This window comes from Oryzias melastigma, linkage group LG15 (assembly GCF_002922805.2).
Source record: "Oryzias melastigma strain HK-1 linkage group LG15, ASM292280v2, whole genome shotgun sequence".
NCBI lineage: Eukaryota > Metazoa > Chordata > Actinopteri > Beloniformes > Adrianichthyidae > Oryzias > Oryzias melastigma.
The window spans coordinates 999,887-1,010,573 of NC_050526.1; the positions used below are offsets into that span (position 1 = coordinate 999,887).

Genomic DNA, 10,687 nt, shown 5'->3' on the forward strand with positions numbered 1-10,687 from the left:
CATAGCTCCTGAGATCACTCAAGCACTCAAACCCCTCCACCACGTTAAGGTGGCGGTTCAAGGAGGGACTAGTCGCGACTAATCGACTATCAAATTAGTCGTCGACAACTCTAATCGACATAGTCGCAACAAATCGACTATCAAATTAGTCGTCGACTACTCTAATCGACATAGACGCGTCTAGTCGACTATCAAATTAGTCGTCGACTACTTTAGTCGACATAGTCGCGTCTAATCGACTATCAAATTAGTCGTCGACTACTTTAGTCGGCATAGTCGCGTCTAATCGACTATCAAATTAGTCATCGACTACTTTAGTCGACATAGTCGCGTCTAATCGACTATCAAATTAGTCGTCGACTACTTTAGTCGACATAGTCGCGACTAATCGACTATCAAATTAGTCGTCGACTACTTTAGTCGACATAGTCGCGACTAATCGACTATTAATTTAGTCGTCGACTACTTTAGTCGACATAGTCGCGACTAATCAACTATCAAATTAGTCGTCGACTACTCTAGTCGACATAGTCGCGACTAATCGACTATCAAATTAGTCGTCGACTACTTTAATCGACACAGTCGCGACCAATCGACTATCAAATTAGTCGTCGACTACTCTAATCGACACAGTCGCGACTTATCGACTATCAAATTAGTCGTCGACTACTTTAATCGACATAGTCGCGACTAATCGACTATCAAATTAGTCGTCGACTACTCTAATCGACATAGTCGCGACTAATCGACTATCAAATTAGTCGTCGAGTACTTTAATCGACATAGTCGCGTCTAATCGACTATCAAATTAGTCGTCGACTACTTTAATCGACATAGTCACGACTAATCGACTATCAAAATTAGTCGTCGACTACGTTAATCGACATATTCACAACTAATTAACTATTAAATTAGTCCTCGACTTTTTTAATAGTCAACATAGTCGCCACTTGACTACATTAATGTAGTTAAAGTACTACGTTAAAGTAACTACTTTAATGTAGTACTACTTAAAGTAGTCGTTGACTACTTTAATGGTCGACAAAGTCGTGACTTATCGACTAATCGTGGCAACCCTACTCTGTATATATCTTCTCCATAATTGAGAAGAAAGTACTGACATAACTACAGAAAAACACAATCTACCTGGTAAGATTTGCATTGGCAGTGCAGCTCAGTTGTGATGTAAGCCAGTTTTGTTAATACAGACTTGCAAAGCAACGCTATAGCCCCATCTTTGAATACTGTGAGGAGTTTGTGCATTTTAAAGTCTTTTTTTCATGTCACGACACGGCTCTATTTAGTATAATTTTATTCCAAACAGCTCCTTTCTGCTCCTTTTTTCCTCTTCATACAGTATCTGTTCAATGGATCAGTTGATTACTGCTGCAGCCCTGTAATGCTGCGCTGACACAGAGCTGGGTCACACAACTATTGGGTTTGTGTGCGCAGAATTGTTAAACTGCGAAAGTATAAGAGGCTTTAAAAAAAAAGAGCACAATATCTTCTAAAAGAAATTCAAGCTACACTTTAATGCAAAGTTTATTCATACAAACAGCCGTACTCTTTAAGCTAATTTATGCAGCCTGCACAGATTAGATATATTATGTTTTAAAAAATAAACTCAGCTAGTAATGCTGCTCTAAAGCTGACAGTTTTTGACAATTATTTCATGGTTAGTGTTTGGATTAAGCCGTTTATTGGTAAACAAGAGTGTTAACCCTTTTTAAATTATATTGACAACTGAAACTTCTCTAGTTACACAAATCAAAAGTTTACATACCTGAATTCTTATAGTTTACTTCTTTCAGAGTAAACTATATCTATATATGATTATATATTACCTTTGGCACACTAAAGATCTAATTATTTAATAGGAGTTATTTTCGTGAGTAAGACGACTCCATCTCTGAGGCTCCGCCTTTCGCTGCTTGTGGATGCCGCCCATTTCATGACGTCATCCTAGAGCCGGCCTCCTCATCGTGTCTGCGTTTCACCCAAGAAAACAAATATTCAAAAAGGATAACATACCATATATCTGCCTTTAGTAGCACAAGCAATCACCACATTGTTTGTAGCGATGGCCGGGGCCTAGAGGGCAGAGCTAGCAGCTGAGCACCACTAGCTGAGAAATAAAACTAGTGATGCTCAGCAGCTAGCTTTGTTTCTCAGCTAGTGGTGCTCAGCTGCAAATCTTTGCCGCTCAGCTAGCAGAAACTGACCTAACTTTCACCTTATTCTGTTGGAACCAGTGACAGGTGGACTTGGACTTGTGTTTTGGGTCGTTGTCATGTTGTAATGTCAAAGTGGATCCGAGTTGAAGAGTGAAAGTTTTCCTCCAGTGAATCTCAGCACTCCTGCTGTGTAGTTTACAGTCCCCCAAACCATCAGCGATCTGCCTCTGTGTTTCACAGTAGGAAAAGTGTTATATTTTATCATAGGCCTTGTTGATTGCTTAATTGTGGCCATTAAGTTCAATCTTGGTCTCATCACTCCAAAAGACTTTGGTCCAGAATTTTGGAGGCTTGTCTCTGTGCTGTTTGGTGTATTGTAAGTGAGATACTTTGTGGCATGCAGCCCATTTTTCTTCAGGTGCTTCCTTATTGTACATCTTCAAAGATCCACACCACAGTTTTCTGGGAATCCTGCATCCCAGCTGAAGTTATTTGTGTTTTTTCTTTGCATTGCTATGATTTTTTTCTGGCAAATTTGATTTTAACCTCATTTTCCACTTCTGGATCAAACTTTCAACACTGCTGACCAGGATTCTCAGTTCCTTGGATATCTTTGTATGTCCCTTTCCTATTTTGTACAGTCCCGTTACCTTTTCCCATAGATTTTTTGTCAACTCTTTAGCTTTCTTCATGATTCAAAATCTAGAAATATCCCAACTCTTTTCAGTTTTAAACTTTTGGGAAGTTTCTGTTGTCATTTTTTGCCAATAAATCACTACATCCAACCACTAACTATAGTGAAAAATAAGTTTTTGGTTATCATTTATACAATATAAAAAATGACAGAGAAATTATTATTTCTTCTAGGGTATGTAGACTTAGGAGCACAACTGTTTTTAAAACCGGTTTGACACAAAGAGGGAGAAATGACCAGAGTTTGATTGATTAATATCCATGTTTTTTTAATTACTTGCACATTACAAACTTCATCAAGGTCTCAGTATTTAAATCACTCTATATGCTGATGTCTGAATTTGGCCTTAAAATGCTTAGCTGTCTGTGAAAAATGGAAATCACTGAAATAAATCATAAATGTGTTGGCGGGAAAAGCAGACCTCAGTGCGTCACTGCTGTAACTTGCTGAGTTAGGTAACAACTTCCTGCAAAAGTTAAACATAAAATACATTTTATTAGAATCAATGTGTTGAAAACTCAATATTACCAGTGAGACAAACTTAATGAGTTTCCAAATGTCATTTTCCTTTTTCGGTGTCGTTAGATCGCTGCCAGCCTCAGAAAGTCTGATTCAATAAAGAAATGGGGAGTGCACTGTCATTTTTTACCCACATTTCACTCCTTGCCCCAGCCCGCTGAGCTGTTTTGCACTGAATAATTTAGATCTTCTGGGGCATGTTTTTGAAAAGCCTCAAAAGTAAAGCAGTGAAAAGGAGATTGTATTTCTAAAAATAGACTTTAGTTGCTTTGCTCTGTAATTACTTTAATATAAAAGGAATAATGTTTCTCTCACAATTTAATAATAGGAAAACTAATTTTCTTAAAATAAAAAAAGGCAGATTTTCACAGCACGCTCTTGTTTTCTCATCTCAGTATTAATAATCTGCCTTCGGCTTATGTGGCTCATAAAACGGTGTACAGCACCGACTGCACTCGCAGAGAGCAACACTGCCGGATCAATTTAGCCCGGCGCAAACCCTCCTCACCTGCTCCACACTTTTTGTCATCCTCAACATAAGCCCTGAACAGGAGAGCGCGTGCCCTCCCTCCGCTTTCTTGCTGATTTGGCTGTTCAGGTTTATGAACACACTCGAGGGAGAGACTGGCAAAACTCATTTGCAGACTCCATAAAATTCTTATTGTGCGATACAAATGATCTTAAATATCTGAAAAGCAGACAGCCCGGGGAGCTCCGGTAGTAGATGCGGCTTTGTGTAGTCCGTGTCTTTTCCGTATGAAATATGGATGCCCCGATACAGAGCTATTTTTACCAGCAGCGCTGGATCGGTGCTGGCAGCAGAGGATCACAGCGTGACGAAGGATTGCAGAGTGGCATGGGAAAAAGTGCGCGAGTGTGTGTGTGTCGGAGGGGGGCACTATACATATGTCCTGTTTCTATAGCAACGGTTGGCCTAGGGCTACAGTTTCTGACAACTATGTTTAAGCTACCTTCAAGCGAGCCAGGTGTTTCAACGGCATTAAACAAAGAGATTGGATATGAAATGTTTCTACCTTAGATTCTGGTATTTTGATTAATTTTAAAGCACAACTTAAAGGAGTAAAAACCTTAAAGCACAAGTCAAAGTCAGGCCCAAAGTTAATTTGCGCTTATCTCTAACTTGTATGATTTTGACAAAATATATTTTTATGAAGAGTAAAATATGAAAGTTATTTAAGGTTTAAGTTGATCTATTCTGGATTAATATTCCTGCCTTTTTATCATTCAGATTAAAGTTTTAAAGTTACGGTTTAAGTTTCAAAAATTTGCATTCTGCTAGCTTTTTGAACTTTTTTGGCCTTTACTAAGATTTTTTAGGATATTTTGGAGTTTGGCTAATATTTCAGCTATTTGCTAGCCATTTGGCTAATTAAGACTTTTTTCTGTTCTAGGCTGTGGTGGAGTTTAGCTAATATTTCAGCTACTTGCTAGCTGTTCTGGCTAATTCATGCTTTTTAAAGTTTTTAGGTTGTTTTGGAGTTAGGCTAATATTTACACGCTAGCTGTTTTGGCTATTTAGGCTTTTTTCTGTTTTTAAGGCTATTTTTAAGTGTAGCTAATATTTCAGCTACATGCAACTATTTTGGGTAATTTAGGCTTTTTAAAAGTTTTTTAGGCTGTTTTTGAGTTAGGCTAATATTCACACGCTAGCTGTTTTGGCAAATTTAGGCTTTTTTGTTTTTTTTAGGCTATTTTTTTAAGTTTAGCTATTATTTCAGCTACATGCTAGCAGTTTTGGCAATTTCAGCTTTTTAAAAGTTTTTAAGGCTGTTTTTGAATTAGGCTAATATTTACACGCTAGCTGTTTTGGCTAATTTAGGCTTGTTTCTGTTTTTTTTTAACAGTTTGAAGTTTAGCTATTTTTTCAGCTACACGCTAGCTGTTTTAGCTAACCTGTTTTTTTTTTGTTTTTTTTTTAGGCTAATTTGGCATTTAGCTAATATTTGAGCTGGCCATTAGCTTTAGTGTTTTCTGCTATCAATTTATAGCATCTTCAAATATTAGCACTAGCATTCTCAGTGACCAAATTCAGCTCACAGCTTTCACACAAGCATAATTGCAGGTAATACTGTAGTTCATTATTATGTTAAAAAGTTATGGTTTTAAAGTTTTAAAAATGTAGTTTTAGTGTGTTCAATAAATGTTTATCCTGTTCGGCCTGTGACCTAAGGTGAGTTTTTTATTTTGGCCCCTTGTGGGATTGAATTTGACACCCTGCTCTAAAGAAAATCAAAGTACTGTTGGATTACAGCTGAGCAAATGTGATAAAAGAATAAAAGTCGTTTTCTCTCATGAGGAGCTTTTTAATTAGTATTATTCCTCCAGCAGCTTTTCAGAACTTTAATTGTGGTCTGTAAAATAAACAAATGCGCGCAAATGCACGCAAGGGTTAGCGTCATCATCTCCGGGTAATTGAAATGTTTGGCTGCCGTGTTTGCTCTCCGTCCCTTCAAGCAGGGCTAATTAGGGCTCCATTGCCAGGAGAGTCCTGCTCGCGCAGAGCACACATCTGATGGCTTTGATCCACTGACACGCGCCAGCTGTTGCACCAGTTCAACCACCTCAGATGCTCCAGTCTTCCTGCCGCTTTTCTTAAAATATTTCTACCAAAAGAAATGCACTAGAAAAAAAGACTCAGTTGTAGATCTTCCCTTTTGGCTAGAGTTTTGCTGATTGTATGTGATGAGTTCTTAATTTCCCATGTGGCCAAATGAAGCATTAACCATAATAAACAATATTAAATCCGAGGCCTATCTGAAAAAAATGTGGTGTGAAAAGTTGGGAACATGTTATCCCATTGGTTCATCAGGTTAACATTAAATCAATGGAGCCTTTGAATTCCGATTTTGCTTGCAGAGATGAAAGTGCAGCTCAGTCAGGGTTTGGAGTGGCCAGAGAAAGGCTGTTCCTCATTAAAAGGAGCAAGTCAAATGGCGACTGAATAACTTGCAGATCTTCTGATCCGATGTAACGACCTGCAGGCAGTGTGCATCGACTCATTATTATTACACCTGCAGTAAAACACAGAAATGGCAGAGTAACCATCTGAGGATGTCTTTCTATAAGCCAGCTGGGGGACGTGTCATGGTAAAGAGGCAGAAAAAGGCCAAAAATGTGCAAATGATGATCTTAACTGACCCTTGACCCCTTCCTAGCTACTGGACTTAGTTGTCTTTAATTAGCAGGAGAGATTATGAAATTTCAGTTCAGTTGTAAACATGCAAAATGCAAGAAAACAAACTTAAAGAGCATCCAATGAACACTTTCTTATGCAACAAACCTTGTGTTTCTGAAAGCAGAGATTCACACAATGTGAGGGTTCTACACTTCTATAGTTCCACCCTCAGCTACTACATCCGACCACCAGAGGGAGCCCTTGCTAGAGTTCTAACCCTGCCGCCTCCTCACTAAAACTCCCATCAGCCACTGCCACAGTTTCCTGTTTACACCACTGCTTTCTATCATCGTCATTACCATCTAGCATTTAAACCCACCTCAGCCACTTCTTCAGTGCGAAGTCTTGTTTTGCCTTGCAGACAGTCTGAGCGTGGAAAGGATTTTTGATACAAGATTGGTGATGCTTCAAAGAGAACAGAATCGTTCACAGCCAGTGCTAATCAGATCAATGTTCTCATCGGTGTTGTCTGCATTTTTTAGCCAAATTTCATCGCAAAATGAACCCATTACCCATCACCATTCCGTCTGTGCCATATCTTGGGGATAAACGCCTCGGCTCTGGCATCCTCAAGGAGTGAAAGGCGGAGCCTCAGAGATTGAGTCGTTTTACTTCCGGGTATGAAAAGAGTTCACAAAAATAACTCATTTCATAAATAATTTGTTCCAAAGATAATATACGATCATATAAATGGACATAGTTTACTGTGAAAAACTTAAGAAAAGCATGATATGGGCCTATCTAAAGGATCTTTAGTTATTGGTGGCCAGTTCTCAATTCCTTTGGTTAATCTTTAATACAGATCATATTTCAAAGCAAAGCTCAATTTTTTGCTAATTTAATTGGAAAAAAAATCTAGTTTTGCCCCATTTTGACATTTTTGCTCTGTTTACGATAAACTGACAAAATAACCTCACTATTATCCACTTTTTTCTCACATTAAGATCAAATGAAAGATTTAGAAAACACTTCATGTCAGGAGTGTCAGTTGTTTGAATAGCTAGAAGGTCCCAAAACACTATTTTTATAATAATGTTAAATCTTTACTTCCTACATCAAATGTGGCTCTTCTTTTTTTTTTTTTTAGGGCTTGCCAATTTTTTTTTACACTGACATCAAATATTTCTCACCTGACAGCTGCTTTTGAAGCCCCAAATGTTAAATTTTCCCCTCCTATCTTCAATGACAGTTCTTTGAAGTTACTTTCGATGTCCAAATCACTCATCTTTTTTTTTTCCGTAGCCCTTCTGTATGCCACCATCTTTGGTAACGTGACGACCATCTTCCAGCAGATGTACGCCAACACGAACCGTTACCACGAGATGATCAACAGCGTCCGGGACTTCCTGAAACTCTATCAGGTTCCTAAAGGCTTGAGTGAAAGAGTCATGGACTATATCGCCTCCACCTGGTCCATGTCCCGCGGTATAGACACTGAAAAGGTATGAAGGCCATCTCTTTATTTATTTAATACGTATAAATTAAAAAAAATGATTAAACTTGCTCTTGTTATAGCACTACCATTGAATTGATTCGTTGTTAACAATTTCTGTAACAAGAAAGCACATTTTATCAAGATGTGTAACTTAAAAAAGCAAGTCGAAAGACACACAAAAAACCCAACAATCTGAGAGAAAAAACACTAAACTCATGCTGTTTACATTTGCTATGAATCCCTCCATCCTCTTCCGCTCATCCGGGACCGGGTACAACTTGAGTATTTAAAGATATAAGCCATTAAAAGCTGAGGGAGGAGACACTGAAACTACTAGCATGATTTTAAACCGAAGGCCATCGCTGCACCTGATTAAAACCTATTTGTCTAAAGTCTAATGATTTTATTATTCCAATTGTGATCAGAAGCACCGTTGCTAATAACTCTGGGATTCTAGGACCAGCCAAATGTGCTCACTTGCAATCAGACTTGAGCTCTCTAATTATAATTTATAATGCGCACACACAGAGTCTGCACTGCATCTATGTGTTTTTTGTTATTGTTCTGGCTTCAGGCCACACTGAAGGGTCTAAAAATGGGACCAACTCCCCTCACTGCTTTGCATTCATCTGCAGGCAGATTTGTTTCAGAGGTAGAGCCCTGCGACAGGCTGGCATCCCGTTGATGAGGTGTCCCTGAAAAACACGCTGACAGCTGATCGGCAGCTTATCTCTGAGTCGGTGGCTGCGATCCTGTTTCCTGCATGTGGCACTTCACTGTGAAGTATATGCACTTCCTGGTGCAAACAATACGTTTCATGAGATGAAAACTTTTTTAGTGTAGTGAAATGTTTGGGTTTTTCAGGGACTTAACTTTATTATTTAGTTTCAAAGCAGAAATGGTCTGCTTTCCTTCATGAGATGATACAGAGCAGGATGTCAAACTCAATCGCACAAAGGGCCAAAATCCAAAACACACCTGAGGTCGTGGGCCGAATAGGAAAAACATTTATCGAACACTAAGACTATTTTTTTAAAACATTAAGATAGTAACATAATTATGAACTAGATCAGGGATCTGCAACCTGAGGCTCTGGAGCCACATGTGGCTCTTTTACCCCTCCATTGTGGCTAACAACCTTAATAAATATTAAATTACTGTAGTTAGTTGAGTTTTGCACATAATATATGCTGCAGGATCTAGAAAATGTCACGCTTGACTCAATTTTCTGCTGGAGCAGGAAGATCTTATTTGACACAGTATTTTATTTTGAAAGGAACTTGTATTTGCTGCTGTCAAAAGTAAAGACATTAAAGTTGTTATATATAGAAAAATATCACACTTTTTAAAATACATTTATTGTAAATATTTAAAAGCTACATTTTCTATAAGAAACGCTAATGGCCACGTAAAAAAGAAGGGTATTTTCTAAAAAATGAAATAGGATTTGGTGGCTCTCGCTGGGTTCTGGTCTGTCAGAAACTGGACCAAATGGCTCTTTAAGTGTTAAAGGTATATATCTAAACTAGATATATAGCATGACCTGCAATAATAGTAGTGTGAATGCTGTAAGCTGAATTTGGCCGCTGAAGATGCTGAAATTGAGAGCTAAAAACGCTGAAGCTGAAATCACTGAAGCTGATATCCAGCTAAAATATTAGCTAAAATTAGCCTAAAAAAACTAAAATAAGTAAATTAATAAAAAAAACCTAGGTTAGTCAAAACAGCTAGCATGTAGCTGAAAAAAATAGCTAACTTCAAAATAGCCTAAAAAAACTGAAAAAAGCCTAAATTAGCTAAAGCAGCTAGCATGTAAATATTAGCCTAACTCTAAAACAGCCTAGAAACATTAAAAAAAGGTAAAGAAAAGCCTAAATTTGCTAAAACAGATAGTGTGTATCTGAAATATTAGCTAAACTCCAAAATAGCCTAAAAAATCTTAATAAATGCCAAAATAGAATTCCAATCTTTAAAACTCTAACTTTTTAACATAATTATAAATAATAAAGAGGCAGGAAAATTATTTCAGAATAAATCAACTTAAACCTTAAATAACTTTCAATATTTTACACTCCATTAAAATATATTTTGTCAAAATTATACAAGTTAAAAATAAGCCCAAGATAACATCGCGTCACCCCCGCGACCCCGAAAGGGACGAAGCGGTCAAGAAAATGGATGGGCATTAATAACAGTAAAATAAAATGATCTGGAGGGCCGGATAGACACACATGATATAGACACACCACTTTATCAGATATTTCTTGCAGGTACCGGTACGGACCCTTTTACCTTCAAATCTGCCTAATATGTCTTAAACTCGACAAGGTTTCTGGAGACATTCTTCAGAATTTGGTCCATATTCACATGATAGAATCACACAGATTTGTCGGGTGCACCTCCATGACACCAATCTTCCGTTCCACAACATCCTAAAGGTTGTATTGGACTGAGATCTGGTGACTGTGTCTTAATAATATAAATTGAATCTTCTTACCATGGAAAAAGTTTGCCTTGATTTCTTCTGGAATTTCTTCTTCTTCTTCTCTCTATATCGTCTCTTGCAAAGGAATCGAGTTTCTTTCACTTTTCTGTGATTGTATCTGTTTATTTTTAACCAACAGTTGATCCTCATCAATGAGGGAAGATTGGTTAGGTAATTTAACCAT

The 10,687-nt window shown here is 37.8% G+C and overlaps 1 protein-coding gene across 6 annotated transcripts in view; it reads left to right on the forward strand.

Annotated features, from left to right (window-relative positions):
• Positions 1-10,687, forward strand: part of kcnh1a (potassium voltage-gated channel, subfamily H (eag-related), member 1a) — a 63,858-nt gene that overhangs the window by 35,986 nt on the left and 17,185 nt on the right. For all 6 annotated transcript variants that reach the window (XM_036215506.1, XM_024297119.2, XM_036215505.1 and 3 more), the window contains one exon: positions 7,826-8,025. In XM_036215506.1, coding sequence (XP_036071399.1) covers positions 7,826-8,025 — 200 coding nt within the window. The remainder of the gene's footprint in view (positions 1-7,825; positions 8,026-10,687) is intronic.